Source organism: Callorhinchus milii, unplaced genomic scaffold, assembly GCF_018977255.1.
Source record: "Callorhinchus milii isolate IMCB2004 unplaced genomic scaffold, IMCB_Cmil_1.0 Scaffold6, whole genome shotgun sequence".
In the NCBI taxonomy this organism is placed as follows: domain Eukaryota; kingdom Metazoa; phylum Chordata; class Chondrichthyes; order Chimaeriformes; family Callorhinchidae; genus Callorhinchus; species Callorhinchus milii.
In genome coordinates this window covers 17,679,092-17,697,127 of record NW_024704747.1, presented here as the reverse complement: position 1 = coordinate 17,697,127, position 18,036 = coordinate 17,679,092, and the positions used below count along the sequence as shown (strand labels likewise).

Here is an 18,036-nt window from a genome sequence, read left to right as displayed (position 1 = left end):
AGTAACTCCGAGTAGTTTATTGAACAGGGAAGGCTTCTGTGAAAGTGGAAAGTTATGTAGGGGAAGAGTAGAAAAATAAACCACCTTTCTTTAACAAAAAGAGCCAGCCAGAAATATCTGACGTGAATTCGCCTTTCAACAAAAAAAACAACTGCATTGCATCAACTCAGTCGCTGGCAAAGAATACCAATAGCCAGCCATTATTCAAAAAGTCAGCGTTTTATTCTCAACATTTTTTAATTATACTTTTCAATCCGGCCAGGGCTGATTCAGCGCTTCTTGGCTTTAACTGGAAAGTTAAATGCCTTTCCTGTGTGATCGATGAAGTGATTTAAACACTCGCTGGTCCACTTAAAAGGAACTCAGCAATCAGCCCTGCAGTGTCCAAAATAAAAGTAATCTGAACAACACTACTTAATAACATTAGTTTATTTCCTAATAATTCTAATTTGGACATACACTCTTGGTTGATCAAGAAACGGGATGGTGTTAACATTACAATTCTCATCCCTGAACCCCTTCCTGTAGAAAACAACTCCTCCCCCCCCCCCCCCCACACACACACACTCAGCCTGACAGAAACTCTGTCGGAGTATCAATGTACTGTATATTAAATAATAATAAAGTCCTCTGTACGTCAACACTGCACAAGCTTCGAAGCAGGGTTCAATAAAACACTCCTCTGTCACAGACAGGAGACGTGTGAATATTACTTTTGCCAATTGCTAATAGATCGTGCGTGTCCAAAGGCACTCTTCATATGTCCATAAATTCTGTTAAGCTCTGCTTAAACCTCTGGTGGTTGCTCTATGTCGGTGAATGGACATTCTGGGCTGTCCCTTCCAAGTGTTACCTGCTGGTGTTCGGAGATAACAGGAGTCCATAGGAAAAAAAGGCATCTTGTCACCTTGAATTCTCTTTCGCAAGCTCGGGCTAGAACGGAACGGAGTGGCTGGCCTCGATGGTTTGGTAAGCAATCTGAAGAAACCGTTAAGGAACCAGGTTAGAAAGCTGCGAGAAGCAGCAGATTAGAACTGCGGCCAACTTGAAGAGAAGAGTTTCATTCACAGCACAGAATACAATAAGAGAGGTATTGGTCTCTGCAAGAACAGGAATGCCAAAGCTAGGCCTGCCTTGGGTCGCTCCTGCTTCACTTCAAGGTACACAATCAGGACAGTCTCCAAAGATGGCTCGAATCCTAAAGAAAAAGTCAAAATAAGGCTCCTTAGCGATGACTTCAAGAGATTCTTGTATATTTCCCATGTTTGACCGAGGGAAGTGTAGCTGGGTGTAGACACATCACAATGAAAAGGGTTACGGTTTGAAGGCGGTTCCTGAATGACTCTATCCTTCTGTTTTGGTGCCTTCATCTCATTGGTAACATAGGTCTCTCTTCACCGCTGTCACTACGCTTCTGAGCAGCACTTCTGCTGGTTAATCTTTACTTTGTGTTTGATGCCATCGTACAGTTCGAAGTTGTAATTCTCCAGCGTGGTGGAGCTGCGAGTAGAGAGTCCAGTATAGGAACAGGTACAGTAGAGCAAAAGGCCAGCACAGATGGCCCCCAGGAGAACTCCTAGTGAGCTCATGGCGATGATGGTAACCAGGATGGGGTCCAGCGAGTAGAGCCAGTTCTGGTCTTTGCTGGATGTTGGGCTGACTGACATTTCTTCAAAGGGCACGAGAGTGCTCGAGTCTGCATCTTCCCCCTCAAACAGGCCAGAGTCTAGATCTGCAACACAGCAAAGTGCTCATCAAATCCTTGATATGCAAAATGCCAGAGCTTGTTAGAGAAGATCCAGTTTTGTTAAGGAATACAGTAAAACTCACACAAGTCTGATCTGTATAAATAATTGTACATCTGCCCCAAGTCCCGTTCAAGAGTTTATATTCTATGCAAGTTTGACATAACTCATAATTTGCGTAAGTCATATTAAATGTTATGACTTATGTGAGGTTTACTGTATAGAGTGTACTGACAGTTTAATGTATTTATTTGGTGATCACTAGTTAAGTGCACGGCATGGTGATGCACTGAGCCACACATACAGGCCAGGAAAGACTCCAGTTTGATTTCAGATCGATTTGCGATTGTTCCTACAATTGGCCTCAAAGTTGCTGAGGAAGGGGGCAACGACAACAACAACGACGACTTGCATTTATATAGTGGCCCTCACGCAGGGTAGCGTCCCCGAGCACTTGAAAAGAGCGGAGCACGTCGCCGAGCGGGTTGTGGGGGGGAGGAGGGGTTGTGCGTGGAGGGGCGATCGATCAAAGGGACGATCGAATAGGAAGGTCTGCAGGAGCAACCTGAAAATGGGGTGGTAGGGGCAAAATTAAGATGGAATAAAATAAGCCTTTTAGTTGTCTGTGAAGGTGATGGCAAAGAGGGTTATTTTGGCTTATTCTTAACTTCATTGCAAGATTCACCATCGGGACAGGCTTGAATGATTATCACAGAATCCTTGGCTGTTATTATAAAACAAAGTCAAGTTCAGGCTCCTTTGTGCTTTTTGTTCAAAGCTCAAATTGCAGCTGTCTCACGTCAGTTGCCATTGTGCTCCTCCGAGCTCCTGGCAGCGATCATGTTGACAGTGCTCACAGATCATTGTCACAGGGTATGTGCATAAGGTGAATGAAGCTCACACACTGTATTCTTCACTTGCAACTCGTTGTTTCCAAACATGACAACCAACAATAGTCAGCAGAGCGGGATTCCCCCGCAGCACTAGAATTTCTAAGAAATTGTATCTCGGCTGCCCAAACATTGAAACAGGAGCATTCTCTGAAATTCCCGTGGTTCTCATCAGCTCTGACTGTGCCGGTTCCTCAGCATAAAGCGGCCGCCAAATATTAATATGCTCATTAATGCTGAAAAGTGCTGAGCGAGTTATGTACACCTGTGTGGTCTGAGCAAGACAACCGACTGGTGAGATCAGTCATCCTGTTCCTGAACCAGATGGGTCCAGAGTACTGCAGGGCACTGCTCAGGACAGACCGGACAGCCTGTTATCAGCAGGACTTAGAGGGGAGTCCTCCCACTGGGGGCAGGGAGTCCTCCCACTTAACCTCCAAGTCAAAATCCAAATGGTTAGGATGATCGTAGATGGGTGAGCAGCCGGAAGTTTTTCAGTTATTGCTCTCAATGGCAAGCTATGTAATTTAGGTGGTTAAACTATAGTGGCCATCTCAACGCACACTCTGGTGTCCCCAACCTGGACTGACTGACTGACTGACTGACTGACTGACTGACTGACTGACTGACTGACTGACTGACTGACTGACTGACTGACTGACTGACTGACTGACTGACTGACTGACTGACTGACTGACTGACTGACTGACTGACTGACTGACTGACTGACTGACTGACTGACTGACTGACTGACTGACTGACTGACTGACTGACTGACTGACTGACTGACTGACTGACTGACTGACTGACTGACTGACTGACTGACTGACTGACTGACTGACTGACTGACTGACTGACTGACTGACTGACTGACTGACTGACTGACTGACTGACTGACTGACTGACTGACTGACTGACTGACTGACTGACTGACTGACTGACTGACTGACTGACTGACTGACTGACTGACTGACTGACTGACTGACTGACTGACTGACTGACTGACTGACTGACTGACTGACTGACTGACACCAACTAACCGGTGCCTAATACTCCCCAGAATTAGCTAAGCAGAATCATCCCTCCAGGGAAAGAGAGCACATTCCATTCCAGACACAGGGAAATCTCCATGTTCAGATGGCTAACATACAGTTCAAGGTTGCCTGATACCTTGTGGGGTTTCAAAGGGAGAAAACTAAAGAACTTTCTTCTCTGTTGTGGATGTAATGCTTTGGGGCTCTGTTCTTTGCTGAACGCCAATTTTCGTCAGCTATGCTCAGTTATTGTTAGGACATGGACTCATATCTTGGCTCATTCATTTGGTGATGGACTAAGTATCAACGGCTGATTAGCACATCCTAAAACTTCCCTTCTTGCCTTGGCAGGTGGAAAGCTTCTGTGGTCCACAGATGGTATCACATTGAGCCATCACTTCCTGTGATCCAGCTCCCTCTCTGCAAACATTAGGACGTGAAAACTCTCCATCCAACACATTGGTGAGTTGCTGATGGATGCTCCACACTCGCTCTCCTCACATAGATCAAGATATAATCTCTGGCTTTTTGTGACACTTCACTCATGCTACTGGTCTTAATTCTCTGCCAAAAATGTTCCTCTCGAATTTTTAGCTTCATTGTTGGATGGGTTTAGCTTCATATGCAGTGAAATGCTTTCAGCCACTAGGCGTAAAGCTTTGGAACTCTCTCGCCCAATTCCTCTGCCTTGCCCCATCTTTTAGATCACGACTCTTCGACCGTGCTTACAGTATCCCCTCCACCCCCCTAGTACCAATTTCCCCATGACTGCTTCACACAGCATCTCACGTTGCTGGGATGTTGACCATAACACTCTACCATCGCATTAATCTTGACCAATGTTAAAGGGCCAGGAAAAGATTCAATGATTCTTGAAAGTGCACCGTCTCTTTACCTTTGCGGAAATCCCGTCCGCGAGGTCTGTGTTGGATTCCGTCAGTGTTACTGGAGATCATTTCACCCTCTGTAACAAAAATTAGGGGAGGTAAAAAATGAGAAGATATAACATCTGAGCATTTCTTTGGAGGACAGTTGACCGTTGGGATAATTATATAGCAGTTTTTGACCAATCAGTAGTAGAAATGCAATAACCCAAGCAGGCTGGCCCTCTTAAGGACAGCAAGTTTATCCCAGTATTCCTACTTCTGAACACTGAACACAGATAGGACAACTTTAAGAAGTAAATAGCCTGCTTACATTTACAACCTCTGTGCTTTGCAAGGTTTTAAAGACCTGAACCATGTCCTCTTTCAGCCTCCTTTACTCCAGAGAAAAATAGTTCAGATCTGCAAATGTCTGTCAGCTCCGAAACGTCTCCAAAGATTGAGCATTTCAAAGGGAGGAAAAGCCCCAAATTATATTGTCCTCCTACAATATTCCAAATTCAGTCTCATTCAGACTTACACAAGGTTGGAAAAACAGTAGCGATTCATGGCCAATGCTCGCAAGAGGCAGCCTTGCTTTGTTGACCTAGGATTTCCATTGACTGCAAACCTTCAGTGAAATGATCCAATAATTTGCCAATATACATCATTGTACAGAGCTGTTTCGATATGCTTGGACATGCTTTAAAATCCATCTGCCATCTCCATACCCCAAATCTGTTTGATTTGCCCAATGTTTTTTCTTGAAATCTGCCACATCAACTTGTTTTAGATGCCATGTTGTCCCCTGGAATCAGAGGTCACAGAGATTTTTACATTTACCACCACTAATTCCATGAGCCTTTGTAGATGTGCTGCACCTGCTGCTCCTATTCCCTGTGTAAAACTACCAAGCAATGTGCTCAATGTAAATGTCAGCAGAGTACTGAAAGCAATATTCTTAGCGAGCTGAAATTCGTGGTATTAATGTGCCAACTTACACACTCAAGGGGAGAAATTCCGCCTGAGTTTAGATTTACTCCATTTTTGTAGCATTTCCAAGTCAAGAATTTGGCAAATTCTCGTAAACATTCTTAATTTGCATATAAATGTTGTTAATTTTGAAGCTGGTTTTCTGTAAGTTGCATTTAAGAATGACAGAAAACGGACTTCAAAATTAAGACTGAATTCAACAATTGTGTCAATACTTTCCGAACACTCTGAAATGTTGCATAAATTAAATAAATCTAGACCTAGGTGGGATTTCTCCTCAACAGTGTTTTGTTACTGTTTTACTCTGCATCAGGTAAGCAGTGACTATTCTCACCTGTACAGGAATGCTTTGGGCTCCTTTAATTGTGATTGTTTCATGGGTTGGAGTTTACAGTTCTTGAGAGAATAATTACGTACGTTGCTTTGTAGACCATCTTCGTTAACTGTGCCTATGGTCACCCCCTCACCACCCCTCCCAGGTCAGCTCAAGCTCCACCAATAATAAGAGCAGGAGACGCTAACCCACGTGATGGGTGTTATATAACTGCCATTTGTTGTTTGTAAAGATCACTGAATTGAAAACCGTGAATGAGTTCCTGGCGACAAGCCATTTTCATGTGTGCGGCCAGCAGTGGAGGACAGGATTAGCCTTGTGGAGTCCTGTAGCTCAGTGGTTAGAGCACTCGCTTTGCAAGCGAGAGACCTGAGTTCAATTCCAGGCAGGGCGAAACCTTGGGCAAGTTTCCTTACTCCACACGCCTAATAATAATCCCTCCAAAAAAAAAAACAATAATAAATTGGTCATTTTCAATCCATGACTGTTTGTGGGACATTGCTGTGCGCAATTGGCTGCTGCGTTCGCCCACAAATATACAGTCAATTCACTTTACAGTGTGTTCTGTGAAGCGCTTTGGGACATCCTCCCGACATGAAAAGCGCTATATCAAATGCAAGGATTATTATTATTATTAATGATCATCTCCATTACCACGGTTTACTGACTTGCACTTATATAGCAGCCTTCATGCAGGAATGATTCAAAAAACTGAACGAAAATGCTGGGGATCATCAAACAGGGAGGAAAGTAGGGCGAATAGTCACATAGAAAGAGATTTTTAAGAGGGTTCTGAAGACAGGTAGAGGAGCAAGCAATGGATTTTTTTAAAAGAGAATGCAAGAGAGATGTTCAGAGTAGCTGAAAACAAAGCCATTAGACAGACAAGAGTGAGGAATGAGCTGCAGCTCGGAATCAGAAAAATAGACAGTGTGGATGGGCAGAACAGGGCTGGAGGAGATTGCAGAGGTCCTTGAGTGGGGTAAGATCACGAGTTCATATGAGGACAATGATCTCAAAGCCGATTGACTGGAGAATCGGTAGCCAGTGGAGTGTGTGGGGATCACAAATGAGGAATGCCCACTTTGGCAAGTTATGTTCATTTTGAGCTGCACTTGCATAGCTCACGAAGGCATTGAGAGTCCGGGGGAATGAAGTCCACTTAGCTAAAGGGGCATTGCAGGGAAACGCAGTTTCAAAGACATAATTCAATAAAGAATTGTATTCTTGTTCTTGCCTAGGTACTTTCAGTTCCTTGGGTGTGCTGTTTGTTTAAAATGTAAGCATTTACTGTAACAGATCTTCATGGAGTGAGCACTGTGACTGACAGGAGACTTTCAATACCACCTGAGTTCACAGGGATTAGATAAAAAGGGATCACGATAAAGGGATGATTGTACTAGCTGCAAAAATGTTACATACTTGGATCAGTATTTGGGGATAATGCCACCAATTGGGTACATGGAACATTATACCTGGTTTGGAGAGAAAAAAATAACTGCATCTGGAATTTCTGTTTGATGGGATTGAGTGGCATAAGGATAGGAGGTTTCTAATGCCTTGTGTGGATTCCTGTGAAATCAAATGGTACATTGAAATTGTGCGGTTGAGTAGATTGTGTTGATTGGTTCAAAGATGTCTATTTGAAATCCCAGGTTTCAATACTACATCTCTGCAGGAGATACTTTCCCAAGGCTGTCATGTTGCAAAGAGATTTACACTGCACTTCATTTTGTATAAAAAAATAGCATCTTTATTCCATTCCACATAGTACATCTCCACGGGTGTCCAACTACATTCAGAATGCAACAAGCAGAGAGTTGCCTCTGCACCAGGAGCTGGCCAGAGTACATCACAAACCATGGCTCAGTAAACAAGCCACCTACTGTACATTCACATTTACAAGCACATAACAGTCAAACCACTGAACCCAATGCATTTGGTGGTCACAGGGACGATGGCTACAGCGTTGGGGCGGGGACATGCCGATCAATCTGATTGCGGAGATTTAGGAATCCGTATCCCGAATAGCTAGGAACTATGTGAAAGTGACTGTCATTCTGCAATTTTGGGTTTGCAAGACAAAAATACGGTAAACAATCCTATACGTATTCAACATGGTAAATGGGCATCTACTGCCTCAAATCCATTTTTCATACAACTTTTATGCATACAAAACGGCATGATCTCCTGCTCAAAGTCTACCTAAGACTGTATGTGGAAATAGTTAAAGGGAAAAAGACACACTTTGAAGACTGTGGCAAACTTGGATAAGAGAGTTTCTGGGATGCTGGTAGGTTGAAGGTATTTGAGCTCACTGATCCAGGATCAAGCCTACACTACCGGAGTTTATACTGACCAAGGTCGCTGAAAATGTTGTGTCGGACAACACAGCACCACAACACTTTGGAGAGCATAAACAATCACCACTCGTGCAGGTTAGTAACATGCAGGGCTATTTATTACGCTTGAAACATTACATACGGCTGAAATCCCACTCCCCTTCACATTCCCGGTCTCCTCTATGTAACTGTCACACAGCAATGATCAGAAACCAGGGGTATACTGGGGGTGGGTGGGGATGGCGCAGAGGCAAAGGAGGAGAGTGCATTAATGGGTCCACTGGACTTAAGCCCAGAAGTTCTGGGTTCAAATCCTGTTAGATCCATTGACCCCTTTTCCCTTGAGGTTGACAAAGTGAGTACCTCGTTCAAACATTCAAAAATATGCTCGGAGTAGGTCTGCAGGGTCTCCCTGTGGTTAAACTCGGTCCAAGGTGACATGCCTGGCAGGTTCGCAGTTATCAAAGGCACTGTTGATGGTTGGCCAGCCTGTTTGGCTCAGCAAAGAGATTTAGCAGTGTGGATATATGTTAGAGCTCGCAAGTTAAAATCTTAACTGGTCAGGGAGTGCTAGCAAGATAAATACTGTTAAACATACCAGTGCTTTGCAACATACCGCACTGTTACCAACAGTTGAAAACACATATTTTTAAAAAAGTAATAGAATGAAATGCAACTTCTAATTATTAACTGGCAATTGACATCAAGACTGTTATATCAAAGACTGCTTCAGAGATTAAAATAGACACTAAAGTGAGGGGAGGGGAGTATCCCACAGCACAATCTTGTCAAGATCTAGCTGTGTACATCAAGTGTTCTCAATACTGTGATGAGGTGCTCGACTCCCACGCAGAACACTGTACAATTGAAGGCCACTGTTAACCCATCACTCAAACTGACCAGGGACAGGTATTGTAATGGACACAACTCTATTTCCCTCTATTGAAGCACTCCCACCAGCCTGCAAATGGCGCAGCTTTGTAAACTTCTTTGCCCAGAAAATACTGTAAATCCACAGAATATCTTACCCTTAGCCCAGATTTCTAAATAAATATTCCATCAGGACAAAAAAATCACATAGAAAAATCCACAGCCTGCAATAACTTTCATGACAATAAAAACAATGATTTGCATTTACATAGAGCCCTACATGTGAGTAGCATCTTGGAGCGATTAACAGCAGTGTGGTTTGACGCTGAGCTGGAAAGAGAGGGATGATGACTGAAGGCACAGTCGAAGAGGAAAGTCTTCAGGTGCGATTTAAAGGCGGGCAAAGACAGGGCAAGACGGACGGATTGAGGTAGCAAGTTCCAAAAATTTCAGGGCATAGTGGCTGAAAGCTCGGCCGCCAATGATGGAAGGGACGGGGGACATGCAGAAGATATGAGTCAGCTGAGTGAAAGGGTTTGTAGCAGTGTGGGGTGTGAGCAGAAGTAGGCTGTGAGACTAATGGAGAATGGCGGTTGGGTGGGGAAAGAAGCAGTACCAACTGTTTGTAAATAAGGCAGTGCCAACCATTACTTTAAGGCAGTAAAGAATCTGAGACGACTGGCTGGCCAGAGTTATTTGTTTTGCAGTGGCAGGTTTCTGAGTTGGAAAACTAGGATGAATCAGATAAAATACTGCAGGTGGTCAGGGGGCTGAGAATCATACTAGTCTCATTGTCAGCAGAAAGTGCAAAAAAACCCCAAAGAAATTAAGGATTTGGGAAATTGGATATTTATATTGTACACTGAAAAAGGCCCTTTTTAAAAAACAAAAACACGTTAAACACTGTCCCCTGTTCTATTTAGCACAGATCATGTTTAGATGTTCATTACAAGCAAATACTGAGCTCTCGCCTCGTAATCTCATAACCACTGTTCCCACGTTTCTCAACTTGCTCAACAAAAAGAACTGATTGCCCTTATATAGCGCCTTTCGCGTAGCGAGAATGTCCCATCGCACTCTACAATCAACTTACATTGGGACTGAGCTAAGGGGGGTGGGGGGGCCTTGTTAAAGAGAGAGATTTTCAGAGAGGGTTTTGCAAATAGCAATGGAGGGATCAAGCCAGGAGGAATTTCCGAAGGGAGTTTCAGAGGCTGGGGACCATGTGCCTGAATGTTCGCCCAGTGGGGAATCAGGTGGGAGACATGAAGCAGGCCAGAGGCAGTGGATGAGGGGCAGAAACTCAGGAGATGTTCACACTTAGCTTTAGCTTTGGGCTTCAAGGATCTCTCATCTATTACAGCACAAAACCCTCTTGATCATACACTAGGGTTGTGCAAGTGACTAATGGGAGTAATTAAGACCAGTGTAGATTTATTACTTAAATGCGGTGATGCTTTCTTTAGCAATGAATCACCAGTAGCTTCATATCCATCTTATACTAGGGACAGACAGTGAGGAAACAAACATCTGAGTAAACTAAATGTAACTTCTAATTATTAACTCTGAGAACCAGAAAATTAATAGAAAAACAGAACTTCCACATTATTTTAAGGCTGTTCCAGAAATAAAATGTACATTGAAATGTCAGCGCCTTACAGTGGAATAGCTGTCCACTTTAAATGCTCTTAGCAGACATCAGCTTCTGTCAGCGCTTAGTTAAGAGATTTAACATCCCAACCAGTGTGTGGTGAGTTCAAAGGCTGCAGGTACCTGTCACTCAATCTTACTAGCCAGGTGAAAAAAGGCGAGTTGTTTTTTTGGCCAAGCTATTGGATACAGCTCCTGATGTCAATGGAGTGTTCCATGTTAAAAAGGGCAAAAAATGTTACAAGCCCTAGGCACCCCACACCCCTCTATCAGTCTGGTACCAGTTATGGAGTTGTCCACAAAGAAAGAAAGTTCCTGGGAAAGTCCTGGCCAGTAATACATCTATTATGCAGTGTTATGCCCCAGTAATGGCGCATCTGTTAAAATGTAACCAAGAACTTCCCAATCCCAACACTGTCTATACACGACACACACTCACACGCAGCTCCAACATCATCTCTCTATGTTAGGAATGCACAGAATGCATATTGTTTGGGCAGGAATCCATTTACACTGCCTTTCTTCTTACGTCTGCCCAGATCACACAAGAATTATATGCAAGACTTTAACAATGGGATTGGGATAGAACTCAATTTTAAAAAAAACAAAGGGCATTTATCTTAAACATCTCATGTTCCACAAATGCACGTCATATATTCTGGAGAAGCAATGGAATGATTAAAAAGGTACGCTTTATCTAGGACAGCAAAACAAAACTTTGGTGTCCTGCATTAAGCCATCAACTGAATAACTTTGATATCCCCATTGTATTTACGACTGCACTAGCAAACGCACACTATAATCCTGAGAAATGAATGAATCTACCCTGTAGTACCTTCACCGAGTAGGTCAGGAGGGAAACCGCAACCTTCCGAATGGGCAATTTTACATTTGAAAAATTCAATCACAATGCTGGGGGGGTGGGGGGAGGGTGACAAATCTTGTATTGAAGCAACATCAAAGATGAACTCCCAGCGACCAGGGTAACACACTACAGGGTAAATGTGAAGCATTCTGAAAACTCATTTGGGTTTTACGAGGATACGTTAATGCATGAAAAGGTACAGATTGAATTTGAGGACAATCGGGCAATATACATTTGAGATATTTAGTATGTTATGAACACGACGGGACAGATTGTGCACATTTCACATATTCCTAAATGTTGCAACAGGAATGGACAATGCACTTACGTATGTAGAATGCAGCTTGTGTGACTCAAGTAGTTGCGGTCTGGCAACACTGCGTGTAAATGTGGCACTTTGTGTGTGTGTGTGGTTGGGATGGGGGGGGTGCAGCTCACTCTCACTGTCACCAAATCCCAAATGTGCAGCAAAACTCCACAAAGCACAAAGCAGCAGAAAGGGGACAGCAGAGGACGTTGCCTCAGTATCGTCCTTTGTACCATTCAGGGCTTTATGGAAATTTGAAACACCCAAACCTACAACAACAGGAGAACATACAAGGAAGGTAGTTTCTCTCCCGATGTTCTGGGCCAACATGTAAAACTGATCATTCATTCCATGGCTGTTTCTGCTGTGCTCAAATTGGCTGCCGCTTTCACTTACAAAATACAGTCACCACATTTTACAGTGAAGCAATTTGACACATCCTTCTGATATGAAAGGTGCTACATCAAATATAAGGATTATTTATTATTATTATTAATAAGTAAAGCGAGGACAGAGTTTGGACCTTCACAGTTCTAGAATGTAGGAAAAAGTGGGGGAGGAAGTGCTTTCTCTGTGTGCCGATGGCAGAGGCGTATTGCTGTGAACACATCAGCAGCTGCTATTAGTCACTAGGTGATGCTCTCATGTGGCTTACATTACTCAAGAGACTGGAGTTCTGTGCATTTTATATTCTTTCTCTCTCCCCCGCCCCTCCACCCCACCAAGTACATGATTACCATTAACACAGAGAGAACGCTTCTCATAGTATAATCATCAAGTTGGCTGAATCAAACCTTCCCACAAGTTCCTCTGTTGACGTGTATTTTTAGTCAGGAGCAGCAATCAGTGGCGGATGACAAAGACGGAGAATGATCTCTCTGAGGCAACCGCCCTCAGCATGACATGCAACCACTCTTTTCTGGTGCATTAGTTTTGCTTATTAAAGCAAAGAGGATTGGTGCCAGCAGAACCAAATACTTTACCCTTTTTCAGACCACCAGTGTTAGCACCAGTCACTTCCAAGATCAGGGTCAGCAAAGCGTTTTGAGGAGGAAAACTTCCTCTACTCCATCCCCCAATGTGGTGACACATTTCCTATCCCAGGCAACCTGTAGTTTCACCAATTTCCCAATTTATAATCCAGATTACAGCCCATTTTGCAATTTAGACCCTTATCTACAAAAAATAATTATTAACATTTGATATAGCACATTTCCCGGCAGGAGGATACCTCAAAGAGCTTCACAGGATATACTTTAAAGTGTCGTCACTATGTATTTTGCAGGCAAATGAATAACAAATTAAGTTCATAATATCAAGACAGCCAGCAGAAAGGAGACACTTGCATGAAAAGTATGGGCTAGATTGTTAGGCAGGTCTCAGAGGTTAAAGGCAGTGATCTGATGTACAGCCCCACCTAGAAGCTAAGTGTTGGAATATGCCTGTCTGTTTTAATAAAATGGTTTGGTAGCCTGGATCTTTCGCTCAGGTGAAATGTAATTAGTATTAATCACCAATGATCAACTCAATAAGGGGAAGAATTGAACTGAATAAAAACAATGGATCTGGTTCTGAGGTCTCTCCAATGGTCTAGGGATAACTTGTGCATCTTTAACCCTTACAGGAGTTAGCTAGTCTTCAGCTAACCAGCCGGGCCAGCTATTTGAGGTGCTGTTATTATCTCCTGAGCTGGTGGGAGGGAAGAAAGAGATCAGCTCAAGGTTTCTGCTCTTGACCGCTATCCAAAGATCCTTTGATAGAAGGCGGTATTTTGTGTCTCTATGCACAAAAGGACCCTACTTAACTATGATGCCCAAACCACAGTGAAATTGATGCTCACTGTCCTGACTCACAGAATGAGCTGATGAGCTTATTTTTCTCTCTGTCAATATTCCCTTGACTCGTCTGCCGAAACCTGACTGAGGTACCAGAAGGCAATGAGCACCCATAAAACCCAACAGAAGGTAAATGGGGTCAAATAATGTTTTCAGTAGACGAGACAAGGAGAATATTGACAGAGAAAGAAATTAAAGAAATCCAGCTTGTGGAACGGGATGCCTCGTAACCAGTTGGTACCAGATGGAAATGCCCCATCACGAAAGGTAACGGGTCAAGCAGGTAACGTGTGGGATGTAAAGTTCATTATTCTGGTGTTTGGCTTGATTTACTATTGGGAGCAGAGAGAATCCCTGAGGAATCTTTCTCTAGGAAATGGATCAGGTTGGGTAGGGGTGGTGACCAAAGGGAGGGATTCACATGTTTTGGGCCAGCAATGTATGGGAGGGAACTGGAGTGGCCCTTTTTTTTGCTCCATGTTGCATTAGAGCAGCAGGGACATCCTGTATGTGGTCACAGGAGAGCCTCATTGGTTTCCAGAGATCAGTCCTCCCTGCTCTACAGAGAGTACAGCCTCTGCCCACAACACCACAAGGTTAGAGCAATTTCACTGGAAACCTCTCTACCAATAGAGGCGAGCTACAAGTGTCATGGTTTTCATTTGGTTTCGAGTAGTGCACAATTTTTATTTCCACTTTTTTTTGTTGACAAGATGTAGGAATTAGAAAAATAAAGTATGGGATGGAAAATGTACACCTTTTCCCTTTACAAAACTGTAAAATAAAAATGTGGGTTTTTTTTGTTGACATTCAAGATGGTTAAAGGCTCACTGTTGTCTTTAGCAGTGTGTCACAGTAGAACATTTCTAAGATTCTCCCAGGAAAAGGAAACAACACATCACTCAACCAGTACATTTGAAAGAGCTATACACACACTTTAACTTTGGCCTAACTTACTTGTTTGAGCTAACATTAAATCAGAAACAATGGTTAATCATATGACAACTAAATTTTTTTTACAAAAAGTTTACAAATCAACTTTTTTTTGTTGAACATAAAATTAAAAGTAAAAAACTCAGGTTACTGAAATACCTCACTAAATACACGCTGAGGACTTGCATCCCAGCTCTCATAAGACTCAATTCCAAAAGTGGTTGCCTCAGCAACATAGAGAGATCAGGTCAATAAAATAAATTAACAGTTTATTAAGGCAAGATCTTAAGACATTAAATTGTTGATTTTTTAACTCAGGAGTTTAACAACATTTGGGTGGGTGCTTTGGGGGTGGGGTAGGATGGGGAGGGAACTTTCAAGGGCAATGCCCCTTTGCGGTTGAACAATCTTTTGCTGCAGGTGAAGACTTGAGCAAATTTAACACTAGAGTAAGCAACGATTAGAGAGGTGCAGCAGAAGCAGTGTGCACTAAAATAAAACAAGCCAGCAGTTCTGCTTGTCCGGAATCAAATTAAAATTCTAGGTGTCACCCATGCATCTGAAAGGCTTATGGGCAGGGGCGGGGGGGGGGGTGAGAAAGACCTTTAGACGCACAAAATTTATTGGTTTAATTTATATGCGCCCATGTGGGGATTTCTTTACTTCAAAAAAATATGTACTTTTGAACTACACCTGTTGTTTTATCCCTCTGGGAATCTGCAAAAAAAAACTGGTCATGTACATCAACCTTACAAGTTTCCCAAGGACTCTTCTCCTCACTCCCTCTTCTCTCCCTTCCATCTTCCAGGTTGCCCGGTTTCAACCCGGTAGGAAAGTCTTGCGCAATCAGCTTGTTCTCAGAAGAGGAGAAAAATACACGCTACGTGTGATCTCCCTTTTTTTTCTTCATTTTGTCATGTAATCCATAGTTACTGTGTTGAGTACTCTTGCTTTTTATATATGTGTAAAAAACGAGCGGTTTCCAATGGCGACTGTGGTGGAGAAGTGCAATTAAGAGGCAGCAAAAGGAGGTACATATATATATGTATATATATATAGGTTTTTATATATATATATTCTGTTCGGTCTTTCCTAGCCACGGGGTTTTCAACAGTTTGAGCTGTAATCGTCCTTTTCGAGTTTTATTGTCAGAGCTGGTTCGACTCCGGTGACGTAGCCGTTAGGAAAGTGGACGTTTTTGAAATTAGCCGAGTGAACGCTCTTCTTGGCTGCGTAGCGGTAGTGCTGGCGGTAAAGAACCATGCCCAGAGAGATGGAGAGCAGCACTACCAGAGCGCCTCCTCCCGCCATTATGTAATACCAGTAGGTGGGGATGGGCTGCACTGACACAGACTCCACTGTGGGTTCGCTCCCTGCAGGGCGTGACCCTGGTGGAGAGAGACAAAATAGTGCTTTGGGAAGCCGTGGCAAGCGGAGAATGGGACCATCGCATTCATTCACAAGAGCATGCTCAGCGGGCACAGTGCATCATGGAAATGCGCTTTGACCATCGGCCGGGTCGGGCCACTGTCCTCACACGGGCGGTGCGTGGAGCCTCCTGGAGACCAGGCAGAGAGGAGAAGCCCAGGACCCCAGTCCTTAACTCCGGGGAACTGGCACCACACGAGACTCCTTGTGGCCGAAGGAGAAATCGGGCTTGCCCACAGGCAGCGAGTGCACTCAAAGACAGGTAACAGATTCAGGCAGGAGGAGAGTTCGCACCTTTCCCAATCCCCCACCTAAATGCCTTTGGTACATTTACCTCTGCATCAACCAACCCTTTTTTTTAAGTTGACGAGGAACTTGGCTGCTTACTTTTTGAACCAATCTGTAGCTCCTTGGCTCCACCACCTGGGCTGGTGACGTGTTTCACGTGCCCGGTGCCTTTCACTAACACAAAATGTCTCCCGCACTTCCCGTTCCCCTTCTCTTGTACTTATTTTGAAGATTGTGGCCCCTTGTTTGGGAATTTTGTGCACAGAGAAAAACCTAATCTGTGTCCACATTTTACAAACTCTTCAAATACTTGTATCAAGTCTCCCCTCGGTCTACTCTATGTAAGAGGGAAGAGACCCAGGGCAGCCAATCTATTCATACGCCTTGAGTCGTCTCTCAAAGAGTGTCCCTCGCGCTTTGTAGCAATCCAGTCTGCTTCCCACCCGAATATGCTTTTCGAAATAGGAAACCCAACACTGCACCAAGTGTGACTTCTCTACCACTGTACATAGTACAATGTTGGGGTTAGTGCTCCAGCTGTGATCTCAGTAACACTGCACACAGTGCTCCAGGTGTGATCTCAGTAACACTGCACACAGTGCTCCAGGTGTGATCTCAGTAACACTGCACACAGTGCTCCAGGTGTGATCTCAGTAACACTGCACACAGTGCTCCAGGTGTGATCTCAGTAACACTGCACACAGTGCTCCAGATGTGATCTCAGTAACACTGCACACAGTGCTCCAGGTGTGATCTCAGTAACACTGCACACAGTGCTCCAGGTGTGATCTCAGTAACACTGCACACAGTGCTCCAGATGTGATCTCAGTAACACTGCACACAGTGCTCCAGGTGTGATCTCAGTAACACTGCACACAGTGCTCCAGATGTGATCTCAGTAACACTGCACCTGAATTTGTACGTTACACCTTGAGACATAAACCTAGGTTTTTTCAAAAATAGGTAGGAATACGATACCCGATGGTTTTAATCACTCCGAAAGATAACTCAAATTGGCTGCCCTGCATCTGTCTTCTCTCAGTCAGCACACAGGTGCCTTTGCTAAAATAAACAAGGCCATAAAACTCCTCCCGACACATCCAAACCGGCAGCCAAGCGGGATCCCATGATGCATTGTGGCTTCAATCAATACTGCTGCCCACAGTGATGAACGACAGAAACGCAATCGATGGGAACACATGCAAAAGGGCAGTCACTGCGGATCATTCCTTCACATTACACACAAGGACTATCAATTAAATAAGCTTGCAACAGTTCTGAAGCCCGATGCGCTAAAATCTCAAACTTTCTCAAAGTTACAAAACGTTACTAAATTACTTTTCGTCCCGCAAGTTTGCTGGACGTGTAATTAAGGCATTTCACGATATTGGCAAGCTGTGAATTGCCTGACTCTATTCCGCTCTGCAACGCTTTCATTATTGTCGCTATTTGAAGTAGCGAGAAAGTATATCAATGCAATCTCAAAGCTGCACTCCAGTGTTGTTGAAGTGTAATTGCTTCAAGCCACTTTGGTTTTCTACCCTGGGCTTCACTGCTTTCAACAGTTCATGAAGGTCCAAGATAATTGATCAAATAGTCCTGAACCAGCCATGGCTCAAAATCACTGAAGACAAAATAAGAACCACAGGCATGCACGGT

At 43.7% G+C, this 18,036-nt stretch overlaps 1 protein-coding gene across 2 annotated transcripts in view; it reads right to left on the bottom strand.

The window, feature by feature from the left end:
* Positions 1–200: 200 nt before the first annotated feature.
* LOC103182945 (neuropilin-2) overlaps positions 201–18,036 on the bottom strand; it is a 75,546-nt gene continuing 57,710 nt past the window's right edge. The window contains exons 16-17 of one of the 2 annotated variants that reach the window (XM_042336391.1): positions 4,565–4,633; positions 201–1,732 (exon numbers count right to left, since the gene is read on the bottom strand). In XM_042336391.1, coding sequence (XP_042192325.1) covers positions 1,407–1,732; positions 4,565–4,633 — 395 coding nt within the window. In that variant the 3' untranslated portion in view covers positions 201–1,406. Of the gene's footprint in view, positions 1,733–4,564; positions 4,634–13,141; positions 16,050–18,036 lie in introns of those variants that run through there. The other variant, XM_042336392.1, reaches the window with a different exon arrangement.